Raw genomic sequence first — 14,139 nt, 5'->3', positions numbered from 1 at the left:
ACTCATGCTCATCCATACATTTAACGAAATGTTTACACTTTTTAATTTAATACGAGCTATAAACACGTAGCGAAAATTAACTACAGATTCGTTTATCTCTCAAACAAAAATGAGGAAGGACTTTTGCTGTGATTGTACTTACATCTAGATGTTAGTAGCTCTGAGAAAAACAGAAAGTAACTCAGAAACGGCTCGGACACTGATAAGCAATAGCTATGAAAATTTCAACCTGATTTTGAAAGCTCAAAAAAAAATTCAGTGCTCCTTTTAAACAACTGCTACAACGTGCAGCGTTAAACTTGATAACTTCAGTTATAGACCGTTAGGAGTGGAGTGGGTGGGCATGATCTGGAAATAATTTCTATGGAAATATCTTAATGATGCGTTTATAATTTTCATATGTACTGGTTAAAGAAACTGATGCACTTTCATTATATTATTCTCAAATGTATGAACGTACACACACACCCATATATACATATGTATGTATATATATATATATACACAGACACACCTTTATAGATAGAAGAATGTATACAATGTTCTTACAAAAGAAATGCTTTGTTCTTTTTTTATGTAACACAAAATACTTCCAAACCTCTCTTTTTTTTGTTATGACCTTTCAAAATCTTCAAGCATCAAACTCGTATTAGATCGCACATTTAAACAGAATTTGTACAGTTTTGGAAACTAGAAAGCCTGTTAAAAGTACCCAAACTAGAGAGGTGTGTGAATGTTTGTTGGAGGCAACCAAAGAATATATATATATAAAAGGAGAGAGAGAGAGGAATGGGGTGGCCTTTCTTACCTACTAGCGGCTCTTGATTTATAGGACTTAATAGCTGGCTGGGGAGACGCGGGAGCACGTGAACCGCTAAGTCCGTGGTCATTAATTACAAGCTTAAGACAGCGAGGGCATATGGTAGATTCCGGCTGGACACGAGAACGACTAAAAATTCTTCAAAGAAGTAAAAAAAAAAAAATCCAGTTTTTCTTCAGAAGAACTTTCACTACACCGTATTACAAGGAAATAGGACAGTCTGATAAATGTGTAAGGATTACATAAAATACGAACAACGAGAAGTGTACTAGAAACTTAGAAAAAAACAAATATATATGTGTATATCACACGTACACACACACACACACACACAATATATATATATATATATATATATATATTTCTTTAGATAAACTTTTGAATGTTAAAATTGTTACTGAAAGAACTGATAAAACTATAGGGATCAAACATATAATTCAAATTACGGAACTGAAAATACAAAGACCTTTGTTGTCGAGAGCTTTATCGGAGGTTTCTCAACTTAGGAAACTAACTCGATACTTCGAATTTCCTTGCGTAAACAAATGGGAAACATTTTATAGTTTAGATAGTCGACAATGGCGTACGTGTGCATAATGTGGCTACAACATTGAAAACAACTTCCAGCAATTACACGTATACGTGTAAACCGTAATTCTTTCTCTTTAATCTCGTCTTATGTTTTTCGATTAGTTGTTAAATATCAGCTTTTTGCTGCAGAAGACAAACCAGAAGAACAAGAAAAGGCAGACTGTAAATACTTAACTACATAACAGTAGTGGTACAATTATTAGAATCTGTTCATCTATATATTGTAAGCAAGAAACTGATGAGAAGGTAATGACTCAAGTGTTATAATATGTTTATCTAGATATTGTGAAAAAGAAACACCAATACGGACGTAACTCAAGTGCTATAATATGTTTGTCTAGATATTGTAAGCAACGAATACTGGTGTGAACGTAACTCAAGTGCTATAATATGTTTGTCTAGATATTGTAAGCAACGAATACTGGTGTGAACGTAACTCAAGTGTTATAATATGTTTGTCTAGGTATTGTAAGCAACGAATACTGGTGTGAACGTAACTCAAGTGTTATAATATGTTTGTCTAGGTATTGTAAGCAACGAATACTGGTGTGAACGTAACTCAAGTGTTATAATATGTTTGTCTAGGTATTGTAAGCAACGAATACTGGTGTGAACGTAACTCAAGTGTTATAATATGTTTGTCTAGGTATTGTAAGCGAGGCATACTGGTGTGGACGTAATTCATGTATTAGCACACTTACGTTTAAATACTGTAAATCAGGAACTCTAGTCTAAATGCAAGATAATTATTAAGACACGCCCTTCTAGATATTGAACTGTATCACTTTTACTCTTTACTGCTAGGACGATGGTGGAGACACCTACATTAAGTGTGATGAGACGGTTTTAGTTTAACTGTTAACTAGTAAGTCACTGTATCCACTTCAATTTTATATTAAATAATTTCAGTTTAACTGTTAACTAGTAAGTTACTGTATCCACTTCAGTAGTTGGTTAATGATAACTATATTGTATTAACTCACCAACTGAAGTGAAAGTTAGCTAGTACAGACAAAAACGAAACAACTCTTATCAGAACAGTTCACAGTTATCATTAGTACAAATATGGCTTTTTGATAACGTCACCCTGGTGGGTGATTTATTAGATATCAAATTTTCAAGACTCATAATCTGAGGGTAGCTGGTTTGAATCCCCGCGCCCCACTAAACATGCTCGCCCTTTCAGCCGGGAGGGCGTTATAATGTGCGGTCAATCCCATTATTCTTTAGTAAATGAGTAACCCAAGAGTTGGCTGTGGGTGGTGATGACTATCCGCCTTTCCTCTAGTCTTATTGAATTAGAGACGGCTAGCGCAGATAGCCCTCGTGTAGCTTTGCGCTAAATTAAAAAAAACAACAAAATAAAAAACAAAGAAAGCTTCCGGGTACTGTTTTAAAAATGTTCGTTTTTGATATATTTATGTTTAAGATCGTTAAGTATAGTAAACAAGTGAGTTTTCTACAGGATCATATAGATTGTGAATGGGTCTTTTTTGTTGTTGTTGTTGTTTTCAATCTTTACTTACGGGAGCTAATTATTATGGATTAAATCTCCACTGACAGACAATAAGCGTTCTTTCATACTATTGTCGATGCATGATAAAGAATATTACATGTAGCTACACAAATAATTACATTACCACCGAAAATATTGATAAGAGAAAGGGTACTGTTTTTATGAATCAATGTTTTCTAATTGTTGTGGTCTTTAAGCGTTTCTGTGTATTGACTTACGACGTTAAGTATTTCTGGGGTATTTGTTATACATAATTGGCTTCGTTAATTTGTGAGAGTAACTTTTTACTGTTGAATTTGTCCTTCCCCTACCCACAGTGGTAAGTCTGATGGACTTATAACTCTGGAAACCGGGTTTCGACACCTGTCGTGGGCACAGTACAGATAACCCATTTGTATCTTTGTGCTCAACTAGAGGCAATAAGAAATAGTATCTGATATTTGTAATTACCTTATTTTTGACCAGAAGCTGTTTGTAATCAGCATTTTATTTTTTATTTTTAGGAACAAAGAGACCGACAGAAATTTTCAACTAACAAAGTAAAATTTAATTTAATTATTCTGAGAACTTATTAAAGAAAGCAAAGAACAATAAGTTATAATATGTCAACTGCACTGTACCTACCTAATCTAATGCCGACGAAGCTTTCTATGTTAGGCCTAAGTTTACATGTGATTATGTAATCGTCTGTATTGTGACAGCTTAACCAATCAAAAACACTGTCTCATTTGGAATTTTCCAGCTCACCATTATTATTTTTTTCTCTTATAACTGAAACTATCATTTTTTTTACAGCATCCCTATCCGTCAGAGGACCAAAAGAAGCAGTTGGCACAAGACACCGGTTTGACCATTCTTCAAGTGAACAATTGGTTAGTTTTGAACCCTGTTTGATTTTAATTAGCATGGTAATTTGCGTTTTCTAACACGTGGAGCACGACGAATTAGAATATATTTACAAAAAGTAAATAAATCACGCCTATTATTAAAGAAACGAATCAATCGATTTAATTAACAATTATTGAAATTGTTCGTGCAAATTTGCCTCAAAGAATAATAACACTATGTAAGAACATTTTAAATTTTTCTTGTTTCTGGGCAGAAAGTGTTATTTTCCAGTTGCTTATGCCTAAAGTAAATGGAAAAGACCTATTTTTCTATTCAAACTTGGCTTTTGTGACCTGGGTAATGAAAATTTCAAATTTACCCATTTTTCCAGAACATTCCATATAGATTCAGTGCTAAGCAGCTGATAGAAAATTTTCTCGAACCTACAAGAATTTTCTAGAATGTTGTAGAATGTACGAGAATTTTCTAGAACTTTTCATAGTAATATATATATATATATATATATACAGGGCTCACCACTTCAGTTTACTTCCAGCTGCCTAAGTGAACGCATAGACCTATCTGATTTTATCAGAGATGGCATCAAGAAGCCTTAAAGCTGTGCTACTCCATAATGGGAATAAGTATTTGTCTTCACCTAGCTTATTCCCTGCACCTCAAAGAGAAATACAACAGCATCAAGACCTTGCTAGAAGCCTTGAAGTATGATGAGTATGGCTGGGAGGTTATTGGAGACTTCAAAATGGTGGCATTCCTGATGGGTCTCCAAGGAGGCTTTACCAAGTTTTCCTGTTATCTTTGCTTTTGGGACAGCAGGGACACCGCAGCGCACGACAACAGGAAGCACTGGTCACAACGACCGAGTTCTTTGTGAGAAGGTACAATGTCAAGTGTAAAACACTAGTGGACCACCAGAAAGTGTTGTTCCCACCATTGTACATAAAATTGGGTCTTATGAAACAATTTGTCACAGCTCTTGATATGGAGTCTGCAGCCTTCAAGTACCTTCGAGACTTCTTCCCTAAGCTGCCTGAGGCAAAAGTCAAAGCTGGTGTCTTCGTTGGACCACAAATAAAGAGTGCAAAAATTCCCCAAGAAGCTCAGTAAGAAGGAAGAAAAGGCTTGGGGCAACTTTGGTTCGGAGCTTCTTTGGCAATCACAAGGCCGAAAATTATATGGAACTGATTGAGGCTCTGGTGAAGAACTACAGCAAAATGGGCTTTAGGAAGTCCCTGAAAATCCATATCCTTGACGCACAATTTGGTAGATTCAAGGAGAACATGAGAGCATACTCAGAGGATCAAGGCGAGCGCTTCCACCAAAATATACTGGATTTTGAACGCCGCTACAAAGAAGCGTATAACGAAAACATGATGGGAGATTACATTTGGAGGCTGATACGTGAAAGTGATTTATATTACAGTCGCAAATCTTGAAAAACTACTCACTTTAAACATTTTTGTTCATTTTTGTATAACTTTAGTATAAATACATGTAAATCTTGATTCATATGTTGTTTTATTCAAACCTTATGTAAATGAAAATGTGAAAATTTGCCTGTTTTTACATAGAAAATGGGTTAATTTCTAAATTTCATTATCCAAGTCACAAAAGCAAAGTTTAAAGGGAATAATGACCATTTTCTGTACTTTTACAACATAAGCAATTGAGAAATAACACATGCTATCCAGGAACAAAATTTGTGTTATATAGTGTTATATAATTCACGTCCCCGCCGTTGCATTTCGAAAGAAGCAACGTATGCACAGATAGTAGAATCATATTTAAAATGGCTTTTAATTTAAAACTACGGACGCTGTAGCGAGAAACATGAAAACGTAGATTTTTCTTTACGAAGTGTATCTTCAAGAGAATGTCCTGTTCGTCTGTATAACTGTATTTGTTATTAATTTATCCTTATTTCTATCTCTGTCTATCCGCATAACTACCTACTTTTAGACTTCGAACTGATAGAAAAGTCAAAACCGGTTACGATAATAGACGTAGGACTCCGTAACAGTTTTGTATAGTGACATGCGGACACTTTGTTGTCTGTTTCACAGATTTATTCGCACGCAAATAAACAACTATTGACTTATATTATTCACTTCAGTCACGAATTTGTAAAGCAGACAAGAATCTCTTTGGTAATAATATTGGAATTTCTTTGTAAGAAAAAATAATAGGTTATTCTATTTTTACGTCGTTCAAGGTTGATAATGATTTATTCATTGGTTGTAACCTTATCCAATGGCGTTCATTCTATTCTACGTATAAATTAACCAACTGTGAAACTATAAAAACAGCTGTGTGTATACTTAATGAGTTAAAAACGAGAAAACTTTTAACAATAGAATACTCACCGTTATATTTAATGTGGTTTATCTCTCGTTAAAAACTGTAACTGGGTATGATAAACAATTATAACCATTGTGTCCATAGAAGATATATATATTAATATGAGTATATCACTTACGCCATTTTTTTTTTTTTTTTAATATACGAGTAATCCTAACTAGCTTATTTCAGTTGAGAATTATAATTTATTTCGGACCGGTTAGAGAAGTGTCAAGAATAGCCAATGGCCAAGCAAGGTTCAGTATCGACACCTGTGACCTCTGTTACATCATTTTTTTCATGTGATGTAATTTTTAACATACATAACTACATACTCAGTGTAACGATATTCAACTTCACGGTCCCTTATCTTGTGGTCAGGCAGGTGACCGCCATCCCTTAATAAGATGTCTTCCGGCAATCAATTGCTATTTCTCTTGCTGGACAGGAAGCTCGCGTATCTGCTTTGGTTGAAAACGATTGGTTTCGGAAATGTGTATGGTTAGTAAAGGGCGTCTACAGAAATACTACACACACACACACACACACACACATACAACTATTTACTAGCAAGGGATATAACATTTAGAAACTTACGGAACACCGAATTCTGTTTCTATTTAAAAACAGTTCTAAACATCAGTTTTTTAATGAAATTATAGTGAAAAAACCAACAATGAATGATTATTTCACTTTTCTTTAAACCTAAATAACTAATACAATAACTTATAAAAACAACGTGTGTCTTTTGTTTCAAATCTTGTTGGTGCTAGGACATCTACAAAGTTAACACAATAACTTCCGAATTACAAAAGTAAACACGGCCTGAATAACTTCGAAATAAGTAACTAAAAAGAAAAGTTAAATGTTTACTTCGAAATTGAGAGGATATGATACCCTCTTACTGCTGGTCTTACTAGTAACAAAATTATATAAGAGGTTTGTTTGAGATTCTTTCTATTTGCTGTTGTGATCAATTCGACTTACTTAACATTCTTTATAGTTAAAACGAAACACTTTCATCAGGCTCTACCGTGAAGATTCGTTCTATGGATTCCTGTTAGTTAATGGGTTTAAGAACCGTCGTGCAGAGCTACATAAGAGTTATCTGTGATAGCAGTTACTAATTATGAGCTAACAGACTAAACAGAGAAGACTGTTAGTCAACAGTGCCCGCCGCCAGCTGTTGAGTTACTCTTTTATGGCTGAACAATAGGATTTGATCACTACTCTTATAATACACCTCTGGTCCCCATAGTACGAAACGCGTTTTTAAGGTAACAGGATGCGAACTAGAAATTCTCAGATTCACAATTCTGGCAGTTTAATTACTGGGACACGCCCAACCTTCTGTTGAGAAAAAATAAAGGTAGCCGCGACTATTACATTATATTAGATAAAACTATTACCTTGCTAGTCCGGTTGCGCCGGGTAATGGTCCTGTAGTTCACGTGCACCGATTCAAGTTCAAAGATTCAAGGTTTTCACCAATATTTTTTGAATGTGTTATAAGAATTATGGTCAGTTCTGCCATTCTGTTAAAAGCTGGACAAAGCCCTTCTGGCAACTGATTTGCTTGTTTATTGAATTTCGCGCAAATCTACACGAGGGCTACCTGCACGTCCCTAATTTAGCAGAGTAAGACTAGAGGGAAAGCAGTTAGTCATCACCGCCAACTCTTGGATTACTCTTTTACTGACAAATAGTGGGATTGACTGAACATTATAACGCCCCCACGGCTGAAAGGACGAGCGTGTTTGGTGTGACGGGGATTCGAACTCCTGGAAACTAAAGTTATGGGATGCTGTGTTCCCTTTGATCAGTATTTTAATATTAAGGACACATACACCTGAAGCCTAGCAACATCTTACTTGACCGTTTAGCTCCACGTGCGCATCAAGATGTCTTTCTGTTATGAATTTCAGTACTAATACTCAAAGACTTCAAGCTGAAATAATGATTAAGATTTTCGTGTAATCCAATACTCTGAGAAATGAACAAAATAGTACGAATGAAAGCGATAATAAGTTTATGTTGCGCTCAAGAATTTAGAATATTGGATCTTTTGTGGTTCATTCATACGAACACCTTGAATGAGCATGTGAGTATGCTAGCTGTCTATAACTTATTGTGTTATTTTGAATAAAAGTGTGATAAAAGTAGTATCACAATGTCGTGCGTTATGTTGTCATGTGGAACAGTGCTCGAATAATTGAACATTTCAACACTAGAACAGTAATGGTTTCAAGAAGTTAGGATCACAGACCATGTACGAATAGGGTTCTGGCGCAATTCCTTGATACTCTTATAAAGGATGCTTATTTAACTAACTTAATATAAAAATAGCCATGTGGAGTTGTTGTAGAAAATACCTTTCCCGCCTATTAATCTTAAGACTCTTAAATAGCATAAATAATAAAGGTTTGTTTGGAATTTCGCGCAAAGCTACACGAGGACTATGAACGCCAGCCGTCCTTAATTTATCAGTGTAAGACTAGGGGGAAGGCAGATAATCATCACCACCAACCGGCCAGCTCTTGGGCTACGCTTTTACCGACAAATAGAAAGATTGACTGTAACATTATAACGCCCCCACTGCTGAAAGGGCAAACATGTTTGGTTGGAAAAGGATTCGAACCCGCGACCCTGAGATTGCGAGTCAAGCGACATAACCACCTGGCCATGCCGGGCAACAGACAACGTTCGAAATCTGTTTGAATACCCGTGGTGAGCAGAGCACAGATAGCCCATTGTGTTGTCAAAATAAAGCATCGCGTGAACAGCTTCAATTACATGATCATGCCACAACATGAATGTTTAGAACAAAAATGTTAGTCGAAGATAACTCGTGTGTCAAGTGATGTAGCTATGTAGTTTTGTTTACCTACTCTGTAGAAAGAAAAGTGTACAAATAATGATTTCTGTTCTTTTTAAGAAATCTAAAGGGCATTTCAACTGTCAAGGGAAATTGTTCATATTTAAGTTAGACATACGAGAATAACACTATGTTACACAAATTTTGTTCCTGGATAGTATGTGTTATTTCTTAATTGTTTATGTTATAAAAGTACAGAAAATGGCCATTATTCCCTTCAATCTTTGATTTTATGTCCTGGATAATGAAATTTAGAAATTATCCTATTTTTTATGTAAAAACGGTCAAATTTGCACATTTTCATTTACATAAGGTCTGAATAAGACAACATATGAATCAAGATTTACATGCATTTATACTAAAGTTATACAAAAATGAACAAAAATGTTTAGAAGTGAGTAGTTTTTCAAGATTTGTGACTGTAATGTAAATCACTTTCACGTATCAGCCCCTAAATATAGTGTCCCATCATGTTTTCGTTATACGCTCCCAGGTCACAAAAGCAAAGTTTGAAGAGAAAAATAGGTCTTTTCCATTTACTTTAGGCACAAGCAACTGGGAAATAACACTTTCTGTCCAGGAACAAGAAAAAGTAAAAAATTTTGTTACATAGTGTAATTGACCTTTGACATCACCGAGAATTGTTTCAATAGCGAAAACTAATAAAATATAAAGTTTTTCACGCACAGTTATCTCAAACTTCTTTCATCTTTAAGAGCCCTAAACTTTAGCGTCGCCATAAAAAAATATTTCAAACTTGAACTTTGACCTGAGCTGGGATTTTCAAAATAAATGACGTAGCAAATTTGATAAACAGCATCCTCAAATTAGTATAATCTATTAAAACAGAAGATGGTCATAAAAGTGGCCTTTAACAGAAATTGTTATGTATAAATCTCTTTTGAACATGATTATGTGTTACGTCTGTATCGAAACTGAATTCAAGAAACTGACATAAAGCGAGTCTTCACCAATATGATTCGTCAGTTTTGACCCTTGACCTATAACATGGGAAAGACACTTCGAAAACATGTTTATTTGTTGAAACTCGATTCTGTGTTATATATAGGTTATAAAACCTGATTGCACCATTTTTCTTAAACCTGAATATATCCTGCGTGGTTTGATATATATATATATATATATATATATATAGGAGGCGAAAAACGACATGAAACATATGGTACTTTTTCTGGTACGTATTTATGGAAGTCTTCGTGTAGAAACAGGAAAATGGTTATAGCACGTGATGCACAGAGAGAGAGAGAGAAGAAAGAAACTGTTCGAGGATACGGTGAGTTTGAGTCACACAAACCAGATTTTAACCAGATTTGTTCCTCACGTGTTGTGATTGCAAGAAAAGATGTAATTGTACCAAAACGTGGAATTGTTTCTCTCCGATAGAAGGACCTCGGAAAATGTAATTATCTTCTTCGATAATAATCAAGAAAACTGATGGCTATTTCTTCCACTGACCATTATTTCACACAATTATTCACCAGAGGGAGATGGTCAGAATGAAAATAGAAGTCACGTGGTATTTTTAAGACGTGTCTCATAGAGTAAGCACAACTTTCGTCTGTTTCAGTTATTGTATGTTCGGTTCTTTCGGATTTTCGCACAAAGTTACACAATGGCTATCTGCGCATAAACTGATACATAGAGGGAAGGCAATTAATCAACAGTACCTTCCGCCTGGGGCTGCTTTTGTTTACTCTAAAGCGGTTTCAACAAAAATAAAAACGTCCGCGCGTTGTGAAAGTAACGTGTGTATAACGCGCTCACTGTGTGAATAAATATGATAGATACATTTAGCTAAAAACAAAAATATATGAGTATTTTTGAACATCACATCTTATAGACGTAGTGACGTAAAATTGTATAAATATGAATACTTTAAGCGCATTGGTATAGAAATTGTATGAATCAATTTCTGCAGAGGCAGACTGGTGCACAAAGACATGACGACTACGTATCTGAAAGGCACATTGGTGCAAAAATGTATGAATAATTTTCTGGATAGGTACATTACTGATACAAAAAATGGCTAAATATTTGCTGCGCACATTGGTGCATAAAGATGTGAATGTGTATGTGGTAAGCACATTGATCGAAAAGGGAAATTATGAAACTGTTTAAGGTTTTTGCAACTGACAGTTTTCACCATGCATGAGTAAATAGCTTTTTTGGTTGTTGTTTTTTTCTGTGGAGCAGCCACTTTAAATGTGTCACGACTGAGCGGTTGAATCGAATAACCCACTTGTAGTTTTTACTTGTGCACAGTTCTTATTGAACTCTGCAAGAAACCGAAATTGATCGAAGGGCTGTTTCTTTACGTTACTAGAACCACCATTGTAAGCCTGTTATTAGTCCAGCCAAAAGCTGCCACTATGAGGAGTAACCTACCTGTCATCCCAGAGGTTCCCTACCTCCGATCTAATCTTACGTTTCGGCGTGTTCGGCACGTGCAAGTTAGAATCTGCACGTTTTGTGTGGATCAGAATTTCTGGAATGGAAAGGTTTCTAAAGCAGCTTAGTACAAATGACGTTCAGAAGTAAGATAAAACAGCAAGGTACCCATTTATCCAGAGCTATCTTTTACACTGTTAACCAAGTTTCTCTTGGTGTTAGGGTTACCACTTTCAATAACTGTTTTCCTTTTTGGCAAGTACAAACATTCCAAAGCTGCAGGATGACAATCTAACCTGCTACCGTTTAGAAAAAAAAACATACATTTAATTGTCAGATTTCCCCCATAGAAAATACAGGTTTTGTTGTTTTTTTTTGGCAATCTTACTCTAAGGCGCTTGTATATAAAAACAAACAACAAAATATATCTTAAAATCACTTGCTCTGAATTAGCTAAAATAACAAGTTTTTTGGTATGTTGTCTGTTTTAGTATCACTTCGTTGTATGCACATATCCAGTAGATATAAGGATGCATCAGCTTGGGCAGAGCGTGGCCTAGTGGTTAGCGTGCTTAGACTATGAATCTGAGGGTCAGTTACCATTGCTGCAAATGCGCCCTCTGCACTCTGGAGTTGTGGCATAGCTATAAGAATGACGGACAAATCCACTCTCAGTACTATCGGACAAAAGTTAATAATAGATGTTGTTAACTGGCTGCCTGCCCTCTAATGTGTTAAGCTGAAAAATTAGCTTTACCCGAGATTCTGTTTGTTTGTATTGAATTTCGCGCAAAGCTACTCGAGGGGTATCTGCGCTAGCCGTCCCTAGTTTTGCAGTGTAAGGCTAGAGGGAAGGCAGCTAGTCATCACCACTCACCGCCAACTCTTGGACTACTCTTTTACCAACAAATAGTGGGATTGAGCAATCACATTATAAAGCCCCCACGGCTGAAAGGGCGTGCATGTTTGGTGCAACCGGGATTCAAACCCGCGACTCTCGGATTACGAGTCGAACGCCTTAACATACTTGGCCATGCCGGGCCCCCAAGATGCCAGCAAACAAACATGTCAGCTTTCACCCCTGTGCAATTTTATTTAGAATGTGGATGAAAACGAAGATAGCTTATGAATTTATCGTGGTAACATGAAAAAAGTGAAAAGTATACTATCAGATAAAGAGAAAGAGAAGAATCGTCCCCTAATTTTACCATAATGTAGATTATCTTTCAACTATCTTCCAATATTGGTGTAATCCATTATGTATCTTCCTGCTGTTGTTAGCGTAATTCGTTACCTGTTTTATCTTTCTAGTGATATAGTCTTACTTCATTACTTATTTTACCTGTTCTGTTTTCCCGCCAACGTTAATGTGAGTTAATTAACTGTTTTACTTTTTCTATCTTCCTGTTAAAATTAGATTCATTCATTAGCTGTTTCACTTGTTTTATCTTACAGCCAGTGTTGGTTTCAATCATTATCTGTTCTACTCACTATTACCACACTATTATGTGTACATTATCGGTACTTTTGTGTAAATTATCGAAACTTATGTATAAGTTATCGGTACTTTTGTGTAAATTATCGAAACTTGTGTATAAGTTATCGGTACTTTTGTGTAAATTATCTAAACTTGTGTATAAGTTATCGAAACTTGTGTATAAGTTATCGGTACTTTTGTGTAAATTATAGAAACTTATGTATAAGTTATCGGTACTTACGTTTAAATTATCGATACTTATGCGTAAATTATTGGTACTTATGTGTAAATTATCTGTATCTTTGTGTAAATTATCGATACTTAAGTATAAATTATCGGTACTTATGTGTAAATTATCGGTACTTATGTGTAAATTATCGATACTTATGTATAAATTATCTGTACTTATGTCTAAATAATCGATACTTATGTTTAAATTATTGGTACTTATGTATAAATTATCGGTACTTATGTGTAAATTATTGATACTTATGCGTATATTATTGGTACTTATATGTAAATTATCTGTACCTTTGTGTAAGTTATTGATATTTATGTGTAAATTATCGATACTTATGTATAAATTATCGGTACTTATGTGTAACTTATCGAAACTTATGTGTACATTATTGATACTTATGTATAAATTATCGGTACTTATGTGTAAATAATCGATACTTATGTGTAAATTATTGGTACTTATGTATAAATTATCGGTACTTATGTGTAAATTATCGATACTTATGTGTAAATTATCTGTACCTTTGTGTAAGTTATTGATATTTATGTGTAAATTATCGATACTTATGTATAAATTATCGGTACTTATGTGTAACTTATCGAAACTTATGTGTACATTATTGATACTTATGTATAAATTATCTGTACTTATGCGTAAATAATCGATACTTATGTGTAAATTATTGGTACTTATGTATAAATTATCGGTAATTATGTGTAAATTATCGATACTTATGTGTAAATTATTGGTACTTATGTATAATTTATCGATATTTTTTTAGTTCATATCTTTACATTTCTTTCTCCGACTTGAGTGTCAATAGTAAATCATCCACTTTCCGCTATCATAGTTTTTCTATCAGTCCGTTCTGTCGGCGAAAGAATAGCTTAGAATCCCTGAAGGTTAAATTTCCTCAAAAGTTGACTCTTCATCTTGATTTCCGATCTTAACATAGCGGTATGCCGTCACGGCTTTGACAGGTTATCCGGGCTCCTGGTACGTCATGTTGTTTACTTGCAGTGTA

At 34.9% G+C, this 14,139-nt stretch overlaps 1 protein-coding gene across 1 annotated transcript in view; it reads left to right on the top strand.

Moving 5' to 3' along the window:
• Positions 1-14,139, top strand: part of LOC143231156 (homeobox protein Meis1-like) — a 216,157-nt gene that overhangs the window by 158,751 nt on the left and 43,267 nt on the right. Inside the window, exon 8 of the mRNA XM_076465812.1 lies at positions 3,723-3,799. Within this exon, the coding sequence (XP_076321927.1) occupies positions 3,723-3,799 (77 nt within the window). The remainder of the gene's footprint in view (positions 1-3,722; positions 3,800-14,139) is intronic.

The sequence above is a fragment of the Tachypleus tridentatus genome, chromosome 10 (assembly GCF_004210375.1).
Source record: "Tachypleus tridentatus isolate NWPU-2018 chromosome 10, ASM421037v1, whole genome shotgun sequence".
In the NCBI taxonomy this organism is placed as follows: Eukaryota; Metazoa; Arthropoda; class Merostomata; order Xiphosura; family Limulidae; genus Tachypleus; species Tachypleus tridentatus.
The sequence above is the reverse complement of the archived record's forward strand: the minus strand, read 5'-3'. Positions and strand labels throughout refer to the sequence as shown.